Genomic DNA, 26835 nt, shown 5'->3' with positions numbered 1-26835 from the left:
GCACAAGGTCATTCTCTTATTCACCAAGCATGATTTCCAGTGTTTGTCCTGTGAGCTGACCCATCCTCTCCCCCAGCCCCATCCTCAAGGAGTTACAGCACGCAAGCCATTCTGCACCTTGTAGCAACTTTCCTGTCTTCTACTCTGACATCACAAACTAATTATTCTGTTCTCAACCTGCCCAACAGTCCACTTACAGTTGGAAAAAAATCTATACAAACAAATGCACAAACTTAAACGGCTGTTCAAATGCTACAGAGCGCTAGTATAGAATACTACAGAGCCTTGACTGACGCTTTTCTCCCCAAGATCAGAGATTTCACCAGGCAGGCGGAAGATTTTTAGGTAAATTTATAAAGAAGTGGGTACGTGCTAACACCTACTGGTCATCCTCATGCACTGCAAATTGCTAAGAAGATGGTTTTCTCACGCTTCTTTAAAAAACCATTGGCATATTTTAAACAGCATCCTATTACCTAGTTATCTAATCTAATTCAACGACCACGGAAGTGCACCCAGTACCTCGGAGTATTGAACATCTGGGCAGCTTGATGCTTAGCATGTACCGTTAATCCTTTTTCCCTGCTGGAAACAGCCTCATAAGGAACACGGTGCTGCAAGACCATTTGCTTTCTTCATGGAGCTCGATTTGCAGTGCTTTTCTCATCATTTGAAGGGGGGGTTACTGGGGATGGAACGCATGACCTTGCCATTACCAAGCAAACTCTTGAGCCGCTGAGTTAAATCCCCAGCCCTCTCCCCGTCATTTGAACGGCCCCTCTGACCCACCTCATCCTCAGTCAGTTAGAGCAACCAGGCCATCCTGTCCATTCCAGCAGCTCTGCTGTCTGTCTGTCCCTCACATCACAGTCTGGGATTCTGCTCTCAGCCTGACCGCTGAATACAACTGCTGACGAAACAACACGCGTGCCCGCGAGCACACACACACACACACACACACACACACACACAAATACACAGAAACAAAGACCCCTTCAAATATTGCATAGCCACACTATCAACCAGCTAAAGATCAACGTTTTGCTAGTAAGGAGGGTTACTAGCAAAACTCAGATTTTTAAATTTTGTTCTTTAAATGGAAAAAAAAGGTTAAAACAAAATTTCATAACAAAATAATTGGAGAATAGCAATAGTTAGTACAGTGAATGTTGTTATCTTTAAAGTAGTTTCTCAGAGGACAAGATATGGGCATGAAAAGTTCTCCAATCAATACTAACACAAAGCTTCCTTTTCAGTGAACTAAGACACACTAATAGTATAACTGACTTGGGGTTTGTTTTCCTTTTACCCTCTGTCCCACCTCCTCTCCCCCCTCCTAGTTTCTTTTTCCTTTTGAACACTTTCTTCCTATTTCACAGTATCTATCACACATTCTACACCTTATTTACTCTTACAGTTTTTCACACCATGGAAGCAACACAATGTTTACACAATGTCACTCTGATTTATTTCACTTATGAGTTTGCAGTTCTCTAATAACCAATGATCTGAACATTTGTTCATATATTTACATTTAATTGTTTACCATTTGTATTTCTTCATCTGAGAAGTGCACATTCATCTCAGATGCACATTTTGAGATTGCGTCTTAAAATTTACAAGGTCTGCTTTTTTTTTTTTTTTAGCTCTTTATATATTCTAGGGAGAAGTCCTTGTCTGAGGAACAATTGGCTACAATTGTTTTCTACTCTGTTGGTTGATTTTTCACTCTGTTGGTGATTTCCTTTGATGTGCAAAAGCTTTGTAGTGAGATGAGATCCCAGGCATTGATGATTTGAAGTGTTTCCCATGCAGTTTGGGTTTTCTTCATGAACTCTCTGCCTACACCTACATCTTTAAGATTTCTGCCTACTTTGTCTTCCAGCAGATTTAGTGTTTCTGTTTTAATATTTAGATTTTTTATCTCTTTCAATTTTAGTTTAGTGCAACATGATAGATACGGGTCTAGTTTTACGCTTTAGCATGTAGAGTCATTTTTTTTCCAGAACCATTTAGTAAAGAGGCTATCTTTGTTCCAGTGAATATGTTTGGCCTCTTATTCAAGGATAAGGTGGCTGAGTGTCTTTGTAATTGTGTCTACATCTTCTACTCTGTTCTACTGATCTAGATCTGTTTTTTTCCCAGTGCCATGTTGATTTTATAACAGTAACTTTGTAGTATAATATCAACTCAGGAATTTTGATTGCTCCTGCTTTTCTTCTGTTGTCAAGAATTACTTTTGCAATTCTAGGTCTTTTGTGTTTCCAAATAAATTTTAAGAATGTGGCCTCTAGTTTTGTAAGGTTCTCTAATGATGTTTTGATCAGGATTGCATTAAGTCTGTATAATAGTTTTGGAAGTACGGCAATTTTCACTATGTTAATTCTTCTGTCAATGAGCAAGGGATATCTTTCCATTTATTGATGTCCTCTTCAAACTTCTTTCTCAGGAAATTTTAATTTTCAAACTGTAATTTTAAAAACGTAGATATTTTACTTCCTTTGTTAGATTTATTCTTTTTTTTAAATTTTATTTAAGAGGAAAAAGAAAAACACAAAACAAAACAAAGCAGTGTAAGGGTACTTAAGTACTTCATTTTTTTTGGATGCTATTGTGAAGAGTGTGCTCTTCCTAAATTCTTTCTCAGTAAGCTTGTTGCTTGTGTACAGGAATACAATTGAGTTTTCAGTGTTGATTTTGTATTGGGCTATACAACTGAATTTGGTTATTAAATCTAAAAATCTTTTGGTAAATTTTTTGGAGTCTTTTACATGGAGTATCATGTCAGCTGTGAATAATGATAATTTAAATTCTCCTTTTTCTATCCTTATTCCATCTATTTCTCTATCTCTTTTTCAACAAACTACATTTACTATTGACTGTAGTAAAGGACAACAAATAATGTGCAAATTGGTGAATAAACAGTACAGCTAATGAACATCCTACCCCAAGCCAGTAAAGTAAAATAAAGGAAGGAACATTTTTGTAGGATTTCAAGCAAGCAAGAGATGGCAGGTCATTGTCAGATGACTGTGAAAGTCAGAGAATGGCTGTCTAGCAGCAACAGATCCATAGAGAAGGACACGAGGCAAAACTATAAAGATTATAATTGGCACGGAGCCCAAGCTGTGTCACAGAACTGGAGTTACCATGCTAATACAATCAAGCAGCAGAGCACAAATCCATAAGAAAAGCACAAAGTCACCTTTCCATGGGTTTCTTCTGTGACCACACTTTGAAGTAGCTCTTTTACACAGTAATGTAACTGCAAATTCAGGAGACTCAATCATGTTTTATAAGGAGACCAAAGTCATTCATCAGAGGCAAACAGAAGTCAGAGGCCATAATATAATTACCAACTGAGAAATGCGGTAATTACGTTGTCCTATATTACAGAAAGGGGAAAAGCTAGTTTTGATTGTGCCAATCTTTGCACAAGTATCCACCACCAGGTACTTACCAGAGGAACAGTGTCCTGAGCTTCAGGCCCCCAGAGAACACGATCAAGGGCAACGAGACCCAGGCACACATTACTGAAAGACTCCCTGTGCTTTTGTTCACCTTTCAAGGACCAGTCCAGTTTCTCCCTTCAACTTTATCACATGCTTACAAAGCCTAGATCTGCAAGACTTGGCACTGCAGTAACCTCTGCCTACAACAGAAAGTAAGTCAAATCCCTCTCACCTTGTACCACAGCGTGGCAACTGGGAGAACGTGAGCTGTATACATGATTACAAGGAGCCATCTCAACTTTGGGGCTAAGAACCTGGCCACAGACGGAGCTGATGTTAAAGAGGTACTGGGGCAAATGTTTGGAAGGGGAGAGAAAAGAAAAAATGAAGAAACCTCACAACTCATTTTAGCTAATCAGAAAACAATCTGACTGGCACAATTTAAGCTGCAGACACTTCTCTCTGGATGCAGTTTTGTGGAAGTGCACCCCACAGAGGAGGGTGGTTCAGTGACTGTCCTGGGCTTCCGCAGACTCCATGATCACCTTAGTCATGCGCTCACCATGCCACAGTGAATGCAAGGTACAGGATGGTCCCTCTGGAGGCTGCATCTCTATTCTGTTGCTGGAACATTTCAAAGGGGTGTTCATCCTCCATCTCCAGCTGCGCTACAGCATCTGTTTCATTAATGGGCTGCCCACCAAACCCGAATCTAATCTGTCTCCTAGACAAGCCCTGCCACTCACGGTGGGCCTTCATCAGCTGGCTCAGTGGGGTGTGCCTCTTGATCTTGAAATACACCACCAAGCCATCCTGCCCTGCTACCTTCAGGTTGATGTGGTCATTCTTGGTCTTCACGCCCACCTTAGGCTTCTCTTCTCACAGGGCTGCACCCTGGCCACAGAAGTGCAGTGCTGAGCGGTGAGTCACATTCTGGGCCCAGCCACTCTCCTGCCACAACTGCTCACAGGGCACGTTTTATCTTTATTTCTCTCTCTTATCAAATTGCTCTGTTTCCAGAACTATTTTGAAATAGCAGTGGTGATCATGGCATCCTTGCCTTGTTATAGATTTTAGAGTGAAAGCTTTCAGTTTTTATTATGATGCTGGCTGTGGTTAGTAATAGATGGCTTTTACCAGATTAAGATAAATGTCATCTATTCCCACCAGAACTCAGATTTTTACCCAAAACATTTATCTTCTTTTACTGAAATTGTAACCTGTTTCATATTGGAGTTACTTTTGCATTAGTTTTGAAATTTTTAGTTATTCTATCAAGATACTAAGCACGTGTTTTAAGGAATATTTACACCCCTCTTTAAATTTCATACAACAACTAATATGGATGAGCCTCACACTACTCTGGCCTGTGGATCAGGGCATCAAAAGGCAGGTATTACTTTACCGAGCTCACAAAGAGGATGCTGGGAGATGGCAGACAGCACTTTCTCCGTGTGTCAGGACTCACTGCTTGGGAACAGCAGTTTGACCTCCAAACACACAAGAACTTTCTGTAACCTCAGAGGCCTTCACAGAGAGACACAGAAGTTCAGTGGATGCCAGAGACTGCACTGACTGGTGAGTTGTGTGGATTTGTCCATCTGCAGGAGAGGGCGATTGCACCAGGAGCCATTTTGGATGGTAGCAAACTGAGCCCTGAACTCAGAACAACTGCTGTCCCCATCTGCTGGCTCCTACCTGAGTCCAAGCCCACAGAAGGTGCACTGACTGCTGCAGCCTGAACAGGTCTGGTTCTACCCTCATGGCCAGATACAAGCCTTAGGTTCAGGGGAAATAGGGATGTAGGCTCACTGAGACTATTCACTACTCCACCATAAAGCTAGTGTTGGCCTGCTGGGATAAATCAGTGTGAATCTGGACTCTGTTGCAACACAACTTCTACCGGTGAAAGCAGAGACACACCTTGAAGGGGACATTTCTTTTCTCTCTTTCTTTACTTCTTTTTTTCCTCTTCACTGCTCAGTCTTGTTCTTCTATGAATGTAAACCTGGTTTCTGGATTCCTTATGGTTGTTCTGTTCTGTTCTTTCATTTCTTCCTTCTCTCTTTCATTCCTGTCTTTTGCACTACTTTCTCAGTGTGCATCGCACTGCTTCATCTTCCCACCTTGCTTGTAATTGATTCTCTTTAATACATTTCTCCATTTTTCCCACTAACCTCTTTTAAATTTGCTCTCCTGAAGGTAAAATGGGCATATTGAGAGCTTATTTACTACATACTAATTTCTAGTTTATTTCACGTTTTGTTATATAACTACAAGGCTATGTCATATGTTTCAAGGTGACAAATAAAGTTTCTACAGTTTATCATTTTCTAGGCTATTGTTTTTTCTGACTGTACCACTTTAGTCCAGGTGATAGAAATGTGCTAACCAGCTGTTCTTTCCTAATACACCAACACTGAGGCTGCTACCAGTCATTGAAACCTCTATGGCCATTGTCAAAGAAGCAGGGGCTGGGCCAAATACGTATCCCCAACAGATTGAAGAGATAGGATCTTGCAACAGACTCAAAATGAAAAGCCACTTACAGCTAGAAAACACCTCTGAAAACAGCCTTTTCCCAGTAGTTCTAAATAATAGCAATAAAGCTACCAATCACAGGGAATGTAAAAGCCTAAAGGCAGGAATTTGATTTTTATTTTTTTATTTTAAAGAGAATAAAATAAAACAGAATAGTACAAAGCAAATCAGAACAGAACAGTGTAAAGCACACAGTGCTTCACAACCAGACAACCAGACATCAACAGTAGCTTCCATAATGTCTCTTTTCTTTGACTTAATTGAGCATAGCTTCACACACATTAATATCAAACATAACAATATAGTTTCAAACCATTCAAAAGAATGAAAGCATTATAGAACTTCAAAACCAAATAACATAAAATGAACAATGGCTACTATAATAACTCATTTTCTTCAAAAAGTTGTCCATAATATAACACATAATAAAATCAAATAAAACACAATAGAATAGAACCAATCAAAACAAAATAACAAAAGAATGGTAGGACTTCAAAGGAAGATGACAGTAAATCAGCAATGGCTACCATAATGTCTTGTTTTCTTCAAAATAGCTATTTATACCATTACACATAATAAAATCAAACAAACAATAAAACCAATCAAACTAATGAATGTAAGTATTATTAGACTTCAAAGCAACATAATAGGAAACCGTGATTACCATATCATTATATTCAAAATAGCTGCTCTTACCACCTGACAGCACAAGACACAACAAAGCCAAACCTAATGAAATTGTGTAAACAATGCAAGAGTCCAAGATAAGACAATAAGAAACTGTTAGTAGTTTCCACCTTTCCCTCCCAGGTATTCCCTCCCCTTTGCTCTTACATTAAATATTTTGCTTTTGGATCCCATTACCTCCTTCTGTTTCTAATGCTAGGGTTCACATGTATGAGTTCAAACTGTTAGCGCCATGAACATGAGCTCCAGTTGGTGTCCATTTACCTACAGAGCCTTAGATTATTCTACTTTATAGCTGGGTAGCTTTCCACAGCATGAAAATACCATATATTTCTTATCCATTCTGTGGCTGATGGGCAAGTTACTCTTGATTTTTTTTGTCTCCTGTCACATGAAACTGTGGAGGATGAAGAGTTACTTTGAGGCTCTGGCCCCCTCGTGACTTGCAATAAACAATAGCCCCTGGTATATGCAGGACAGAGACGGGACGGGAAGGCCCGACCCCAGTGAGGGAACATGTTTCCCCCTCTGAGCCCATACTGTACTAGGCTTTGTTTGCAGAGTCATGAGGAGGTGGCCGACCTTCAGGTGGCTAGAAAGAACAAACATAATTAAAAGCATTTTTGGGCTAATGGGATTCCTCCTGGGTTAGTGTGGCTAGAAGAACTGTTTTTGTTTGTTTAACTTAGAGAGAAACATTGTAGTTGGTCACAAATCTTGTTACAAAGAATGTTTTTTCAAGATAATTGCCTGTGCTCTGTGAGTTGACCTGGTTTACTATATAAGAGCCCTGGAATAAAGACTTGGTGTGCAGTTGCAATTGCTGTTTCTCTCTGCTGCTTCTTTTCTGCGCGCTGCACCCCCCGTGTCCCGACTTGGTGTGTGTGTGCCTCTTCCCGGGGTTCAGAGTGCACTAGACACTCGCAACATGAAACAATTGTTTTTGGTCCCCGGCCCAGTGGGCCTTTCCGCGGCGGCGCCGGGCCGAGCTCCCTGCTCGCTTCGAGTCTCCCGAGGGCGGGAGAACGGAACACTCACAACTTCCTGAGTTTTAAAGTTTCTGTTGCTTCCCACAATGGATGAACAATCACAAGGAATGCAAGGGCCACCTATTCCTCGGTTCCAGCCACAGTCTAGAGGATACTGAAAGAATATTTTGAGTAGCAGATCTGGGGTGCCCTCACTGGCCTCTCTGCGTGTCTGGAGGACTCTGGATTTCTGCGCCCAGACTGCTGGAGTTCCCTCAGGCTTCCAGGTGCAGTGAAGGAGAGAGGTGGGTTTAAGGCTTCCACATCAGCCTCCCCATTCCCGGCTTCATTTGGAGACCTGCTGAGCGTCCGATAGGTGGCCTGGCCCACACTACCAGCCTAGCCCAGCCTGTTTAGCTGCCGCGCCTGGCCACAGGTCTGCAGAGGAGGAGCTGGGCAGATCTGGGGTGCCCTCACTGGCCTCTCTGCGTGTCTGGAGGACTCTGGATTTCTGCGCCCAGACTGCTGGAGTTCCCTCAGGCTTCCAGGTGCAGTGAAGGAGAGAGGTGGGTTTAAGGCTCCCACATCAGCCTCCCCATTCCCGGCTTCATTTGGAGACCTGCTGAGCTCCTGATAGGCGGGCTGGCCCACACTACCAGCCTAGCCCAGCCTGTTTAGCTGCCGCGCCTGGCCACAGGTCTGCAGAGGAGGAGCTGGGCAGATCTGGGGTGCCCTCCCTGGCCTCTCTGCGTGTCTGGAGGACTCTGGATTTCTGCGCCCAGACTGCTGGAGTTCCCTCAGGCTTCCAGGTGCAGTGAAGGAGAGAGGTGGGTTTAAGGCATCCACATCAGCCTCCCCATTCCCGGCTTCATTTGGAGACCTGCTGAGCTCCCAATACGTGGGCTGGCCCACACTACCAGCCTAGCCCAGCCTGTTTAGCTGCCGCGCCTGGCCACAGGTCTGCAGAGGAGGAGCTGGGCAGATCTGGGGTGCCCTCACTGGCCTCTCTGCGTGTCTGGAGGACTGCGGATATCTCTGCAACCAGGGAGGGTCCACAGGTTCCTGAAGCACTGCGGCCTGTGGTGAGTACCCTAACCCGGCTGCGATTGAAGAACTGTGGAGCTTCCAAGGGGCAGGTGGGCGCACAGTGTCCCTGAGGCCCAGCTTGTCTGGAACTGCGGAGTTCTGAGCAGGCAGAGGAGGGCCACTGGTTCTGTAGGCCTAATGGCTTGGAGTAGCGTGGCGCCAGAGTCCCAGTAGCTCCAAACATAGAAGGGGATTTTCAACAGATCCTGAGGAAGCTTTCAAGTAACACTTGAAACACAGAAATATAGGAAAATGACAAAACGAAAGACCAAATTACAACCTCAAACCTCCAGCCCATCTCAAGAAACCCTAGGAGCGATGTATATAGAAGAAAATATATCCCATCCACCTCATATATCGGACACAATAGCCACTGAAATTGACAAGGAACTCCAGGAAGCTTTAAAGAAATTCAAACTCGAAATAATCTCCCAGATAAAAGAAGAAATGATAAAAGAAATGAAAGAGATTCTAAATATATCTAAAGAAAACACAGATAAAAAATTGGAGGAACTAAACAAAAAGATAGAATCCCTAGACGAGCAATATAAGAAACAAACAGAATACATAATGCAGATGCACAGAGATATACAGGAAATAAAAAACTCCACTGAAAGTTGTAAAAACCGCCTTAATGAAAGTGAAGATAGAATTTCAGACCTTGAAGACAGGATTGCAGCTAGTGAACAGGAAAGGAAAGATCTTTTGAAAATAACAAGGAACCAGGAAACAACAATTCAACAACTGCAAGACGATGCAAAGAAGAATAACATAAGAATGATAGGGATTAATGAAAGAGAGGAAGACAACATGAAGGATGTCAGGAGGATATTTAGAGAAGTAATAGCTGAAAATTTCCCAAGCATGAGATCAGAAACTGACATCAGGATCAGTGAAGCATATAGAACTCCAAACAGTCATAACCAAAATAAAACTACACCCAGACATATAATAGTCACCATCCCAGAAATCCAACACAAGAATAGATTATTAAAAGCTGTCAGAGAGAAAAGACAAATCACTTATAAAGGAAAACCTATCAGAATCACAGCAGACTTCTCAGCACAAACAATAAAGTCAAGAAGAGCATGGAGTGAAGTATTCCAGATCCTAAAGCAAAATGATTTCCAACCAAGACTGATATATCCTGCAAAACTATCATTCAAAATAGATGGTGCAATACGATACTTCCATGACAAAGAACAGCTGAAGAACTTCATGAACACCAAACCAACCCTGCAAAAAATATTGAAAGACAGTTTAGATACACAAAGGAAAAAACCACTAAGCAAAGCAAATAATTAAACAGAACCGAAAGATAAAGATGCAACAGCAGAGAGATAACATTCCTACAATTAACCAGCATTTAACAGTAATAACCATTAATGTAAATGGTCTCAATGCACCAATCAAAAGAAACAGACTAGCAGAATGGATCAAGAAACAAAATCCAACCATATGCTATTTACAGGAAACCCATCTAACCCAGAAAGATACTCACAGACTGAAAGTCAAAGGATGGAAAACAATTCTTCATGCAGCAGGAATCGAAAAAAAGGCAGGAGTAGCCATTCTGTTTGCAGACAACGTGAACTTTAAACCAACAATGACCATAAAGGACAAAGAAGGTCACTACATACTCGTAAGGGGAAAACTCCAAGAGGAAGAGATAACTATCTTAAATATATACACACCAAACTCCAGAGCACCCAGTTATATAAAACAATTATTAACAGAAATGAAAACTCAAATTATCTGTAACACAATTGTAACAGGAGACCTTAATACACCACTGACACCAAGGGACAGATCAACCAGACAGAAAATGAGCAAAGAAATAACAGAACTGAATCACACCTGTGAACAAATGGGTTTGATAGACATATACAGAATGTTCCACCCAACAACATCAGAACACACATTCTTCTCAGCAGTACATGGATCATTTTCTAAAATAGACCATATATTAGCTCACAGAACATATTTAAGCAAATGCAAAAGAGTTGAAATCATCCCTTGCATATTATCGGATCATAGCGCTCTGAAATTAGAAATTAATGACAAAGGATACTGCAAAAATTCCGCAAACACATGGAAACTAAATAACACACTCTTGAGTAATCAGTGGGTCACAGAAGAAATTAAAGAAGAAATTAAACAAGACCTAAAAGAAAATGAAAATGCAGATACAACTTACCGGAATCTGTGGGATGCAATGAAAGCCGTTCTGAGAGGAAAATTTATTGCACTGAGTTCCCACATCAGGAAAACAGAACGAATACAAGTAAATAACTTGATGCTACACCTCAAACAGCTAGAAAAAGAAGAGCAAGTCAAGCCCAAAGCCAAAAGAAGAGAGGAAATTATAAGAATCAGAGCAGAAATCAATGCAATAGAGACTAAGAAAACAATCCAAAGAATCAACGAATCAAAGAGTTGGTTCTTTGAAAGAATAAATAAAATCGATAAGCCCCTAGCCAACCTTATTAAAAAAAGGAAAGAAAAAGCTCAAATTCATGCAATAAGAAATGAAAAAGGAGAAATCACTACAGACCCAATAGAAATACAGAGGATCATCAACACCTATTTCGAAAACCTCTACTCTCAAAAGTTTGATAACACAGAAGAAATAGATTCTTAGAAGCATATGAAGTACCAAAGCTAGATCAAGAGGATATAAAACTGTTGAATAACCCAATCTCTGCTAATGAAATTGAGAATGTAATTGGGTCCTTGCCCACCAAGAAGAGCCCAGGCCCAGATGGATTCACTGCAGAATTCTACAAGAAATATAAAGAAGACCTAATGCCGACACTCCTCAAACTATTCAATGAAATTGAAAGGGAAGCAATCCTTCCTAAGTCATTCCTGGAAGCAAATATTACTCTAGTACCAAAACCTGAGAAAGACCCAACTATAAAAGAGAACTATAGACCGATCTCCCTAATGAACACAGATGCAAAAATCCTCAATAAAATATTGGCAAATAGGATCCAGCAAATCATCAAGAAGATTATACACCATGACCAGGTGGGATTCATCCCAGGAATGCAAGGATGGTTCAACATACGCAAATCAATAAATGTAATCCACCATATCAATAAAGCCAAAAATAAGAATCACATGATCATCTCTATAGATGCAGAAAAAGCCTTCGATAAGGTCCAACACTTATTCATGATAAGAACTTTACAGAAAATTGGAATAAATGGTCTTTACCTCAATATAATAAAGGCCATTTATGACAAACCAACAGCCAGCATCATACTAAATGGCCAAAAATTGAAAGCCTTTACTTTAAAATCGGGTACAAGACAAGGATGTCCTTTATCACCACTCCTATTTAATATAGTACTGGAAGTACTAGCCAGAGCAATTAGGCAAGAAAGAGAAATAAAAGGGGTAAAGATAGGAAAAGAAGAAGTTAAATTATCATTGTTTGCAGATGACATGATACTCTACATAGAAGACCCCCTAAACTCCATTGAAATACTCTTAGATACAATAAATAAATTCAGTAATGTGGCTGGATACAAAATCAATACTCAGAAATCAATAGCATTCCTATACACGAACAACAAAATTACAGAGAGGGAAATAAGAGAAACTGGACTATTCACATTAGCAAGCAAAAAAGTGAAATATTTAGGAATTACTCTTACGAAAGAAGTGAAAGACTTATACAGTGAAAATTATAATACACTGAAAAAGGAAATTGAAGATGATCTCAGAAAATGGAAAGACATCCCTTGCTCATGGATAGGAAGAACAAACATTGTGAAAATGGCCATTCTCCCAAAACTGTTATACAGATTCAATGCAATCCCAATAGAAATACCATCAACATACCTTATAGATCTAGAGAAATCACTCCTAAATTTCATCTGGAACCAGAAGAGACCTAGAATCGCAAAGGCAATTCTAAGCAGCAAAGACAAAGCAGGAGGCATCACAATCCCTGACTTGAAGTTATACTACAAAGCAACAGTAGTAAAATCAACATGGTATTGGAATCAAAACAGAGCTGAAGATCAGTGGAATAGATTAGAAGATACAACCACAACTACGAACACACTCAACCACCTTATTTTTGATAAAGGAGCCAAGCAGGTTCACTGGAAGAACGACAGTCTCTTTAATAAATGGTGCTGGAAAAACTGGCTCTCCATTTGCCGAAAACTAAAGCTAGACCCATGTCTATCACCATGTACTAAATTAAAATCTAAATGGGTCAAAGATCTGAATATTAAAACAGAAACACTAAATCTATTGGAAGACAAAATAGGTAGAAACCTTGGAGACATAGGAGTAGGTAAAGAATTCATGAACAGGACTCAAACCGCATGGGAAATACTTCCCAGAATCAATAACTGGGACCACTTCTTATTAAAAAGTTTCTGCATGTCAAAAGAAATCTCCAGCATAGTGAAAAGAAAACCCACAAACTGGGAAAAGATTTTAGTGAACTCTCTCTCAGACAAGGGCCTCTTGTCTAAAACATATAAAGAATTAAAGAAACTCAGACCTCCGAAATTCAAAGATCCAATCCAAAAATGGGCATCTGAGATGAATATGCAATTCTCAGATGAAGAAATGCAAATGGCAAATAAATACATGAAAAAATGCTCATCATCATTGGTCATTAGAGAAATGCAAATTAAAACCACACTGAGATACCATCTCACTCCTGAAAGAATGGCCAGGATCAAGAAAACCGACAACAAATGCTGGAGAGGCTGTGGGGAAAAAGGAACTCTCCTGCACTGCTGGTGGGAGTGTAGACTGGTACAGCCTTTGTGGAGATCTGTCTGGAGATTTCTCAAAAAGTTGGGACTGGAAATCCCATTTATTCCAGCTATTCCACTTCTAGGCATATTCCCAGAAGAACTGAAAGCATCATACCACAGTGATATATGTGCACCTATGTTTATAGCAGCACAATTTGTAATCACCAGATCTTGGAAACAACCCAAGTGCCCATCAACTGAGGAATGGATAAAAAAGTTGTGGTATTTCTATACAATGGAGTATTATTCAGCTATAAAGAAGGATCACATTGAGATATTTATCAATAAATGGGCACAGCTTGAGACCATACTCATAAGTGAAATAAATCAATCTCGCATGTGTGAATACCGAATAGTTTCCCTAATGTAAGTAATGATTCAAATATATAAAAATATGTGGTAATCATGATTCCCCATTAGGTGGCCTTGAAGCCTTATAAAGTTTTCACTCATTAATTAGAAAGGCTTTATTCTGGGCTTCTTGATATGAAAATATTTGAAGCTAGAGTATATGAAGTTTTACCCAAATATTTCAAGGAAAAAGACACTATGGTAACTACTATTAAGTCAGGTTATAAGGTGGTGAAGTACTAGGTTATTGAAACAGTCATGTTGTGACCTCTATTGTTATATTGTTATGTCCTGTTTTATCTCAATCTCCCCCTTATTGTTTCAAAAAAAATTATTTAGTCATTTCTTATGTTTGTCTTAATTAAAGAAAAAATTCAAAAAAATTAGGATATATAAATAGTAACTCTTTTCGATTTCCTATTAACTTGTTTTGAAGTCCTGTAGTACTCCCACGATCTTGTTTTGACTGATTAGACTCTGTTCCATTCTATATGATAGTATCAAGTTTGAAGACATAGGCAACTACTTTGAAGACAATAAGATTCACTAAGATACCCATTCTGGTTTGACTATTGTCTTCTTTGGAAGTCCTGTAATGTTTACAACGCCTAAGTTTTATTGGTCTTGTTCTCTACTGTTTTGTCCAACTTTATAATATCTAATAAGATAGACAATTCTTTTTAAGGAAACAAGGGACAACGTTGATAACCATTGTTGATAAACTTGTACTCTGTTCTACACCATGTGCTACGTCTATCCTTGGTATTGACTGACAGCTTTGTTTTGCCATATTTGACTGTATTCTTCCCCCCCCCCCAAAGAAAGTAATAAGCACTAAGGAGTAATAAAATCCAAGATGTGTAAATTTTGTTGTAAAAAAGAGAGGGAAAAAAAAAAAAGAAAAGGAGCTCTAACGGATATAACAGCAAGTGTGTTTGGGGGTGTTAAATAGCTGACTTTATCAATGTTTTTGGAACATTGAACACAGCTGCTTGCAGTCTCCCTGTTTGAATGTCCACCTTGTGTTCTTTGATACTGTGATTTGAGGAACTATTTTCAAGAAAATAGTGTGCAATCTACTAGCAGGTAATTTCTTACTGTTATGGTTTTTTGTTTTGTTTTGTTTTGTTTTGTTTTGTTTTGTAGTTCTGTATTGCGTGTACCCTTACGCCGCTTTGGTTTGTTTTGTGTTTTTCTCTTTTTCCTCTTAAATAAAAAAAAAAAAAGAAACAATTGTTTTCTCTGCTTTGATTTTCAGTTTATGAATTTCCTATCCAGTTAAATGTGTTTCTTGTGTACAGTGTATATCAGTGGATCTTGTTTCTTGATGCACTCTCCCTGTGAAACAAAGATTGTTTCACATCTTTTTTCCAGATGATGAAGAAGGAAGAAATGAAAGAACAGAACCTAAGACTATTTACATTAACAGTCATAACCAGCATACACTGGTTTGTCTCTGCCACGCAATCCCCCTGTAGTTGGCCCTCCACTTATCCCCTTCATTTAGTTGCTTGTCTTGTATGGCAATCCTCCTCTGCTGCTGTTCCTGGAACCATGGTCATTTTTCTCTCTCTCTAGAATACTCTTTAGCACTCCCTTTAGGGTTGATTTGGCAGTCATGAATTCCTTCAGTTGTTCTTTATCATGGAAGTATCTTATTTTGAAAGATAGTTTTGCTGGATAGATCAATGTGGGTTGGAAGTTATTTTCTTTCAGAGTTTGAAACACTTCACTCCAAACTCTTCTTGACTTGATGGTTTGTGTTGACAAGTCTGCTGTGATTCTGATTGCTTTTCCTTTATAAGTGAACTGTCTCTTTTCTCTAACAGCTTTTAATTCTATTTTTCTATTTTTTTATTTTTAATTCTTCTCTTCTTGTGCTGAATTTCTGGAATCTTGATTATTATATGTGTGGGTATAGATTTACTTTGGTTATGGCTAATTGGAGTCCTATATGCCTCCCTTATCTGCATGCCAGATCCATTTCCCATATTTGGGAAGTTTTCTGCTGTTACTTCTGTGAATATACTTTTAATTTCCTTTGTGTTGACCCCTGTTTCATCACCTACACCTATCACTCTTAAGTTATGCTTCTTTGCATCATCTTGTAACCATTGGGTTGTTATTTCCTGATTCCATTTATTCTTAAGTGATCTTTCCTTTCACAATCACTAACTGCAATCCTGTCTTCAAGGTTTAAAAGTCTCCTTCAAGTGGTTTTTCCAACTTGTGATTGAATTTTTTATTTCCTGCATCTCTTTTTTAATCTGTTTCATGCATTGTAGTTCCTTTCCACATTCATTCAAGGTTTCCATCATTTTCCTATGCTCCTTTTTTTGTCTGTGTATTCTTTAGACTTTCTTTCTGTAAGCTGTGATTTCTTCTTTTACCTGGGACATTATTTCTAATTTGACTGCTTTTACAATCTCATAAAGTTGTTTCCTTACTTCAGTTTCTATCCTCTCAGAGATTTCATTTGTGTGACTTCCATTTTCTTTCATCACTATATCTCCCAGACTTATTGTGTGTGGGCTAGAGGTCTGAGTTTGCTTATTACTCTTTCATCTTGACATTCTCCTGGGTTCTTCCCAACAAGCTGGTTATGGGGCCTCAGGCACTTCCTGTGTTGGCTGTCCCTAGGCAGTGTAGGCGGATGGGACAGGCACCTGGGTTCCTCTAATTCCAAATTTACAGGATGTTGCAGGGCATGTAGCAGGCTTCTCTAGACCTACGCAGCTACACTGTGGCTTTGCTGCTGATGAGGGATTTATGGAGGTGGAGTTGCTTCTCTCAGCCTGTGAGTCTACACTGGGACTCCCACAATGGTGGCAGACACACAGGGGTGTGTCAGTCTGATTCTGCTAGTGATGATGGCTGCCTGAGGAAACCAAGGGCCTCCAGTGGTGGCCTGTAGATGCCCAGGGCTTACCTGGCTATGTGTCCCTGCTCCTGCTGGCTGCCTGCAGGAAGGAGCCTTCTGGTGGCAGCTCCCTGAAGGTGAAGGCAGATCTGCTGGTTCTCTCTGCCCACACTGGCCACGTGCAGGACATGGCATTTTGGTGGCAGTGCACAGCAGGCAGAGTTGAATCTCTCTGTCTCCCTTGACCCGCACTGAGCACATGGAAGAAGGGGCAGGCAGAGACAGATCTCCTGGTACTCTTAGCCCATGCCGGGCACGCAGAGATAAGGGCCTTCTGGGAGTAGTGCTCAGCAGGCAGAGGAGAAATTCAATTTTTAAAAAACAGAAAAGAAGACACTTAAACACAATGCAACCCCACACATCCAGTTTAACAAAAGCAAATTCAGGGGCAACAACGTGGGACAATCTAAAAGCCCCCGACTTGGACTCTATTAAGTGGTAACAACAAAGCAAATGGAGGAGGAACTAGAAAAAAATCAAACCAGAAATAATTTCTTAGACAACTAAGAGACAGTGACCACAATGTGCGATATCCTTAGTTACTGCATAGCAAATACCCATAAAAACAATAAAGAAGCTTAGTACAGTGATGTAAACATGAATGCCCAACATAGGAAAGAAATGGAATCCATAAAACAGAGTCAGGCAGATATCCAGGAGAATAAAAGTTCCACTGAAATTACCTGAAGCAGGATAAGTAATGTGAAGAGAGAATCTCAGATATACAAGACAGGCTTGGGGCCAGCAATCATGAAAAGAAAGATTTCTTTAAAATTGCAAGTAGCCAAAAAATAAAATAAAATAACAAAGGGCCATGAGAAAGCAATCCAGCAACTGCTAGATGGTGCAAAGAAGAATAATATCTGATTAATTGGACATACTGAAAAACCAGGAGATAGCACAAATGACATTTTTTAAAAAACCTCATCTCAGATATCACAACAAAAAATTTCTCTGCCAAGCAAAAAGAAACTGACATGCTGACAGATGAGCCACATAGAACTAAATTACCCACGATCAAAAAATCCTACCTCAAGGCATGTAAGAGTCAAGATTCTAGAAATCCAACTCAAAAACATGATATTAGAAGCTGTTACAAAAATAAACAACTTACCTATAGAAAAACCAATTAGAATCACAGTTGACTTCTCAACACACACCCTCAAATCAAAGACAGCTTGGAGTGAAGTATGAAAAGCCCTAAAGAAAAAAAGAAAAAGAAACCAACATTTGACCAAGATGGATATACTCTACAAATTTTCTTTCAAATTTGATTGAGAAATAAGATACATTCATGACAAAGAACATCTGAGGAAATTCATGAGCACCAAACCAGCACTCCAAAATGTTCTGAAGGACATTCTTGAAGCATAACAATAACTACAACTCCATGAAACACATTAGAAAAACTCTACAGGCAGGGAAAGCAATTAAACAGAGGGGGGAGCCAAAGAAAAATAACATGAGCAGAATAAGTTAATACAGATCAGTTTTAGCCATCAGTGGCAATGGTCTCAATTCACCAATCAAAAGAAATAGATTTGCAGGATAGATCAAGACACAAGAACCAAAAATGTGATGTATACCAAAAAAACCACATTTCATCCCAAAAAAGCTCAGATACTGAGAATTAAAGGATGTAATAAAATACTTCATGTGACAGACATGTGGCAAAAACCAGGATTAGTGCTTCTATTTCCAGACAAAGTGGATTTGAACCCAAGATCAATTATTACGAGAGACAAAGGTCACTACATCTTTCAAAGGGAACAATCAAAGAGCAGAAGATAACAATCATAAATAAATATTCAACAAACACCAGTGCATCCAAACAAATATTAACAAACAAGAAAGCACTAATAAGATATATTGCGGTCTTAATATCTATCTCAGTACCCCAATGTCACAAATAGATCAACTAGACAAAAAAATCACCAACAAAATATTACAATTGAACCAAACGTTTCAATAAATGGAAAAAGCTCATGCCTACAGAGTATTTCACCTCGTGGCATCTGAAGACATGTTCTTCTTAGCTGCACATGGGATGTTCTCCCAAATAACAAACATACTCAGCTAATGCATAAGTAAACGAAACTGAAACTTTATCCCATGTCTATTCTCAGACCATGGTGCAATGAAACTGGAAATCAGTGACAAAGGAGATGACAAGATCTTCATAATCACATCGAAATTAAATCATACCCTCCTGAACAACCAATGGTCACAGATAAAATTAAAGAAAATTAAGACAGTTTCTATAATAAAATATTAATGCCAACATAACACACTGCAGCCTTGGGACACAATGAAAGTATTTCTATGAGAAAATACAGAATGCTAAAAACCCATATCAAGAAAACAGCAAACTCAAACAAAAAACTTACTGTTGAACTTCATCCTTCTAGAAAAAGAAGGTCAGATCAAGCCCAAAGTTCATATGAGGGAGGAAAATGCAAAAGAGCATAAATTAATGCAATAATCATTAAACAATACAATACAAGTAAATGAACAATACAAAGAAACGAACCACAGAGTTGGTTTTCTGAATGATTAAATAAAATGAACAAATCTCTAGCCAACTTTATTTAAAAATAAATAAAAGTTTCAAATCCATCCAAACAAGAATGAAAAGAAACCCAGATGACCATCTGTACCTATTCAAAAACTTCTATGCCCATTAAGATAGAAAATGCAAAAAAAGGATATACTTCCACATATGAATATGAATGATACACATGAATTATGAAAGATGAATCAAGAAAATATAAAAAAATTTTAAAAGAAAATATAAAATTCTCTATGAAAAAATATCAATCAATGAAATTGAAGATATAATTAAAAACCTATCAATAAAGGAAAGCCCAGGGAGGAGCAAAGATGGTGGATAGATAACAGCTGGCTACAGAGGCTCCCTGAGATAGTCAACTTAGAATTCAACATAATACAGAGTGGGGAGCCCCAAACAGAGATGAATTCTCTCATCCCAAGAAGAAATTAAGGTGAGAAGAACCAACCAAAATACAGTCCCAGTGCTATTATTGGAACAGCTAAAGGTTCAGCGTTCCCGCCACAGCAAGCAACTTGCAGACCATCCAAGGTCCCGCTGTGACTTGCTGAGCCATCCAAAGTCCCGCGCTTCAACTCACTGGAGGTGCAGTTACATTGAGTTTGGGGTCGGTGAGCCAAACAAAGAACTGAGTTGGTGGGGTGCCTGCATCGACCTGTGGTGAGTGACAGGAGTGGAGCCATTCCACAGAAAGGGGGGCTCCGGCAGATAACATTCTGGGACTGGGCAGGACTGGCAAGTACAAGGGGCAGCAGTGACTTCAGTCAGGTGTTCCCTTCCCAAAGGGAATTGGTGGACTGAACTAGGCCTTGGTCATAGCACCTGGCTAAGACCCAATAGGTTATCCAAAATCAAGTCCCTACAGTGGTGGCGCACACTAACCACACTAACCCAGTGAGGCCTCAGAAGTTTGACTGACCCACAGGGGAGGCAGTGCACAGTAATACAGTGCAGGCCACAGCAGCTTGACTGATCCAGAGGGGAGGGGCCAGTATATGCTGTCCTTGTCTGGAACTCACTAGCACACAGCAGTGGGAAGGGTCATCTAGCAAGCACACTTCACAAGAATTGTAACCAATAAGGAAAGAAACTGAGGCCTCCTGGAAGAAGCAAGAAAGATGGGCAGAGGAAGCAACAACAAAAAGTCCCCAGGGCCCAATCCTGAGAACATTGACCCAGGACAGGTAAATACAAAGGAGAATGAGAACAGCAAACATGCAATATCAGACATGGCAGCAGTGGACAAAAAGATATATTCGGGACCTCATAGACAAGTTCAAAAGTGAATTATTTAGCCAAATAAAGCAAGATATAAGAAGATTAATAAAAGAGATACTAAGCACCCCTCAAGCAGACACAGATGGAAGAAGGGAGGAACTCAAACAAAGGAGAGAACCATTTCATGATGAAAATATAGAATACATGAAGCAGATTCAAAGAGATTACCAGGAAATTAAAAACTCCATGTAAAGATGGAAAATCAGCTTGAAAGAAAGTAAGAATAGATTATCCAAACTGGAGGACAATTTTGCAATGTGGCATTAGAAAAGGGAAGACTTTTTAAAAATAACAAGGAAGCAAGCAGTAACAATAGGCTAGAAGGTGACAAGAGGATCTATAACTTGAGAATAAAGAATGTGAATGAAGAAGCAGGGGTACAAACAAAGGAACTACAGAGGCTATTCACAGAAATAATTCAGGAAAACTTCCCAAACACAGGAAAATGAAATGATATTCTTATATATGAGGCATACAGAACTCCAGCCAACTACACCCAAAACAGAGCTAGACCCAGGCATATAATAATCAAGATCCCAGAAATTCAATATAAGAACAGAATATTAAAAGCTGTTAGAGACAAGAAACAGATAACGTATAAAGGAAGGCCCATCAGAACAATGGCAGACTTCTTGACATGAAACATCAAGTTAAGGAGAGCATGGAGCAAAATATTCCAAGTCCTGAAAGAAAATAACCTCCATCCCAGATTGATACATCCTTCTAAACTGTCTCTAGAAATTAATGGAGAAACACGATGCTTCCCAGACAAAGAGAAACTCGGGAAATTCACAAACACCAATCCAACTCTATAGAGAATAGTGAAGGGCATTCTACAGAGAGAGAAAAGTACTAGGATTCCAGGAATAATGGAAGAGAGGCCTCAATGAATGGAGCAGAAAACAAAAGGAAGAAGATAAGCAGACAACTGATGGCAAAAAAAGAGCATAACAGAAATGAGGCAGAGAAGATTTTATTCAAAGCTGATATGATTGATAATATCAACTCTGGGAGTCTAAGCAACTACACTGAAGATGACAAGACTCTACGATACGCATTCTGGATTGATAAATGCCACTTTTTGAAGTTCTATACTATATACAAAGTTATGTTTTTACTAACACTGTTATGTACTGATACATACAATTATACTATGTCTAATGATATAGCCAACTCTATTGGAGACAGCAAGAGGCAACACAGGAACCATGGTAGAACTCTTTGTACAATGGTCTTATATGTTTTTTTCATTTCATGTGTTTATAGGAATATGTATGTTTTGAATTGCTTTGTTTTGTTTCTCCCTCTAATATAGAAAAGATAGAAATACATGTTAAGACTCATGGATGTGTAGAATCTATAAACAGTTTATGTGAACTGATCTTATGACACATGATGAAATGAACAGATATTTTGAAGAAAAAGAGACACAAAATTTCTCAGTGCTGATCCTGGAGTGTCATAATGCGAGACTCAGCAATAATATTATCTTTTGTTCAGAGTGATATTAGCCTGTTTGGTTTTATTCAATCTCAACATAATTGAAGATATGTCTAACTGCATGTGAGTGTATATGACTAATTAAACATGTTTCTAAGTTTTTGTTTGATAGTTGAACAGAAATGCTTCAATCTCACTGTTTGAATTCCCGCTTTATATGCTCTACTTTAGTATCTTAAAGAAGTATTTGTAAGGCACAATCTATAATCATCAACTAGTGATTTCTTACTCTTTTATTTTTTCTATGAAATTATACATTATTTTCACCCATTTTCTGTTTTGTTTAGTCTTTCTTTAAATTAAATTTTAAAAAAGACACTAGAGAACCGTGCTGGTCACGGAGTATCATGATGTGAAATCCAGCAAACTATTATTCTTTATTCAGAATGGCATTAACCTGCTTTATTTTGTTTACTCTAAGCATAAATGAAGATATGGATAACTGCATGTATGTTTAAGTGTATAGGACTGACCACCATGTTACTAAGCTCTTGTTGGACATTGAACAGAACTGTTTTCAGTATCGCTATTTGAATTCCCACTTTACATGTTCCATTTTTGTATCTTGAACAACTATTTGTAACATGACAATATGTAAACATCAAAAAGTAATTTCTTGCTGTTTATTTTTTCCTCTGAACGTATGTATTATTTCTACCTATTTTCTGTTTTGTTTAGTCTTTCTTTAAATAAAATTTAAAAAAGAAGATTTAATAAATTAGACAGATAGATAGATATCATAATATATATATATATATATATATATATATATATACACACAGAAAGAAACATGACTAGATATTTACTAATTTCCAAATCTACTTATGAAGAATTTTATGTGCACTATGTAAGGCATATTTTTTTTCCTATTAGTCTTGCCTTCAACAGAGTTACTGGTTGCTAACTGGAAGACAGATATTTTTTCTCCGTACACATTCTGTTCGATTTAGTGCTCTTATGCTATTTAATTTCTAGGTGAAGACAAAGATTGTTTCACATCTTTTTTCCAGATGATGAGCATTTACCTGGCTAGAAGGGCTTCATAGCTCTGCTACTTGATATTAATCATAGAAAATCTAAAAATGAGTTTTTATGAAGAAAGAATTGCTTCTTTCCCTTCAAGGAGGGTAAGGAGCATGAGACTATCCTTCCCAGAGACTGATCTGTAAACCCCTCATATCCTGGGGTCTGCAGTACTGTCTGGGTGGACAGAGCCCTGAGCACTGTGTCCTTGCTGCAGATGCAGATTTTCCGAGGGATCCTGGTACCCACTGCTGCACACAGCATGGACTGTAGCTCTATTGTTTCCTCCACATACAGAGGGCATTTTATACCACTGGGCTCACATGAGAAGCCTCCCCCCATGCTCTGCACTCTTTCTGCACCACTGCACCCACCAGGGAATTTGCATTTTGACCCAGGGAGGACCCACACAGGCAAGTCTCAGATAAAAGCTGGCTCTAGCTGTGCCTTGACTGATCAGGACTCTTCAGTTCAGTTTCTTAAAATGAAGCTACCACTTCAGCTCCTGGGGCTGCTACTGCTCTGGGTCACTGGTAAGGATACCGGGAGATGTGGAGGGGCAGGGCACGAGAGGGTGAATTTCTGGATCCCACCGCTCCCTGGGTGAGTTCTGTTCATACACGAGATGTGCAACGCGGACTTGAAGCAGGGCTGTGAGAATTTCCATAAGGGAATTAAGAAAATTTCTAAAGCATCAGGAATAGTCAACTGATAAATATAATCACAAAGAAAGATATGGATAAGGAGATGAATTCTAGAGGGATTCTTGTTATTAGATCTTGGAGTTATCACAAAATTGAAATGTTCATTGTATATTAAAATACAAAAAATTAAGCTTGATATTTACAAAAGAGAGAAAAGAATAAAATGCATCATGTTTGTATGTGATGTTTCATTTCTCCTTTATAATTTTAGGATCCACGGGAGATGTTTTGTTGTCCCAGACCCCACTCTCTCTGTCTATCACACCTGGAGAGCCGGCCTCCATCTCCTGCAAGTCCAGTCAGAGCCTCCTGCAGAGTGATGGAAACACCTATTTGCATTGGGTTGTCCACAAACCAGGCCAGGCTCCACGAGGAATGATTTATTGGGTTTCCAATCGGGAATCTGGGACTCCAGAGAGATTCAGTGGCAGTGGGTCAGGGACAGATTTCACACTCAAAATCAGCAAAGTGGAACCAGAGGATTCTGGAATTTATTACTGTTATCAAGGTACACATGCTCCTCGCACTGTGCTACAGCCCTGAACACAAACCTCCCTGCCTGGGGAGGCCCAGCTGCCCTCCTGCACTGCTGTCTGGGGAGAAGAACAGCACAGCCTGCTCTGTGTGAGAGGAAGAGGTTGAAGAATCAGAACAGCAAGTTGCAGCTGATGCCTCTGGCTGGGCCTGAGAGTGAGGAAAACAGCAGAGCAGCCAGCACCTGTGCTCTGCTGAGGGCCCTGACACACAGAGAGAAGGATGGAGCTAAATTCCAGAGGATTTTAGTGGCTTAAACATTCGGTGTTCTATGAAACTGAAAAAAAAAAAAAAAAACTAAACCGAATTAGCCATGAATTTAGCTAAAAATAATAACAAGGTAGAAATAGATTCTAAGGTAGGTAATTTCTCTTGCACTTTCTCGTATCATGTGATAATCCAGTGGAATACAATCACCATGCACTGTCCCTTCAGCCAATCTGGGATTCCCAGGATACTGTGCCCATTTCAGGATGACAGAATTAAAGGGATCACTTCCGTTATTGCAATGATAGATATTGTATGACTCTATGGATCACTGGGAAGTGATGCTCATTCATGGCTCTTGGTCTTACGAGTCCATGGTGAGTAAAGATCCTGGCCTGAAGAAACGGCAGTCCTGTGACATCTCTCTCATCAATGTAGCATGACAAACTTGAGCAACTAAATTGTGATTCTGCCTCATCGTAACCTGGGGATGAAGGATCCTTATTTCGTGATATCCAGGAATACAGCTACCAATCGGTGGTCAAACAAATCCTCAGAAAATTTCTCACAGAAATTAATAGCAATTTGTCTTGCATTTTATGGTCAATTTTGGCCTCTGTTCCCCATCACCAACACATGTGCAATTTTAATCTCCACAAGGATCTTTGTTTCCAACATTTTTATAGGCAAACAAAACATGGAGAACTAATACTTCCAGGATAAAGGCAGGTACCTCACACCTCCCCTCATCCTCATGAAGCCTGGTAAATCTCAATAGGCTCCACTTCTTCCTTTCTGTGAAAGTCCTCCAAGACAACTGCTATCCTCAAACTTATATTTAACATGAGACAAATGAAGACTGATACTAGGAAGTGTTGACGCCTGTTTGCTCCTCATGGTCTTCCAGACAGCTTACAAAGTAGACACTAAAAAGTTCCTCTAATGCCATATTCCGAGTCATCATGTGATTTTATTTCCCCGTCCTTACTAGATTTTTTGAAACATGGGCACATTCTGGTAATATTTTAAAGTAACAAGAAATAGATTTGATGTCATCCTGGACATGAACTGACACAGAAAAATAAAATCAAACACTGCCTTATAACTTGCTATGAAGCCTCCTTCGATGGGAAGGCAGAAAAAGCAACACTGGGAGACAAGGGGAAGTAAGGCCTTGCAGTGTAACACGTTTCCAATACTGAGACGGCCCCAGACCTCCACTCAACACTTGCATACGTGGGATTCTGGAGCTCTGGGAAGTGATGTGAACTGGAGATGCAAGTATAGTGACAGAGGTGAGGTCACCAGGAAATGAGGGGAAGTAGATGAGGGCAGACTGGTCCTTAAAAGGCAGACCAATTCTCAAAAGTCAGAACACAAGGAGAAACCCACATTGAAGGCTGTGGAGTAGGAGTCACCTGTGGGAAGGAGAGAGAGAGGGGGGAAAATGGACAGAGACAGGGACAGAAGCAGAGAGACAGAGTGAGACTGAGACAGGGAGACACATAGGAAGGGTGAGAAATTGAGACCCTAGAGTCAAGATAGTGTTTTAAGAATCTCTTTTTCTTTCACAAATGTATGATTAAAGTGTTGATTGAATTTAGAAATGTCCTTCAGCGCAGGTTGTTATAAATGGCCGAACCATTGTGTCACTTAGAAAATCACAACTCTTTCTGGGAATGGCAAGATTTCCCAAATTATTTTTAAAACACATAGCTCTTTGCTGCCACCTGTTAGTCAGCTCTTGAAGGACAAGTTTCCCATAAAATTGTTAACATTCCTCTTTATAGTCTCTTCAATTTGTTTCTACCAAGCTGTTGCTATGGCAAATAGAAAAACCAAATGAACACACAAGATTCAGATGCAGATTTATTTGCACTTATTGTCAATGACAAGGAGTCAATCCTTGTAACAATGTCAGCCACAAAGGCTTAGGGAGAAAGATTTTTATGAGGTTACCAAGGGGAAATACAGAGGTAGAGCACATGGCTGTCTTTGCTTGGTTCTTGCAATATGTATCCCAGTGACCAGCTATGCCTCACAGTGACCTGCCTTTTCTAAGAAACTGAAGTAACAGGAACTGTAGCAGGATCTGAACAACAAACAGAAATTCAAGGACACTGGCTTGCAGGGGGCCTGTTTCTGCTCCCCTGCACTCTGCTTTAAAAAGCGCAGATCCCTTTGCAGTATCCCAGAGCACTGAAGCTGTGAAGAGGCCGACGCCTCGT

At 39.6% G+C, this 26835-nt stretch overlaps 1 protein-coding gene and 1 gene segment (V, D, J or C); one reads left to right on the top strand and one right to left on the bottom strand.

Moving 5' to 3' along the window:
• Positions 1-26835, top strand: part of LOC111756565 (immunoglobulin kappa variable 2-29-like) — a 160980-nt gene that overhangs the window by 43230 nt on the left and 90915 nt on the right.
• LOC111756544 (small ubiquitin-related modifier 3-like) lies at positions 4011-4331 on the bottom strand (the record flags this gene model as incomplete). Its single annotated transcript, XM_063230419.1, has 1 exon — positions 4011-4331. A coding segment is annotated over one exon (321 nt), but the record flags the coding sequence as incomplete, so codon positions are not given.

This window comes from Cavia porcellus, unplaced genomic scaffold, assembly GCF_034190915.1.
Source record: "Cavia porcellus strain 051 isolate PalLab524CR breed Dunkin Hartley unplaced genomic scaffold, mCavPor4.1 scaffold_18, whole genome shotgun sequence".
Classification (NCBI taxonomy): Eukaryota; Metazoa; Chordata; class Mammalia; order Rodentia; family Caviidae; genus Cavia; species Cavia porcellus.
The sequence above is the reverse complement of the archived record's forward strand: the minus strand, read 5'-3'. Positions and strand labels throughout refer to the sequence as shown.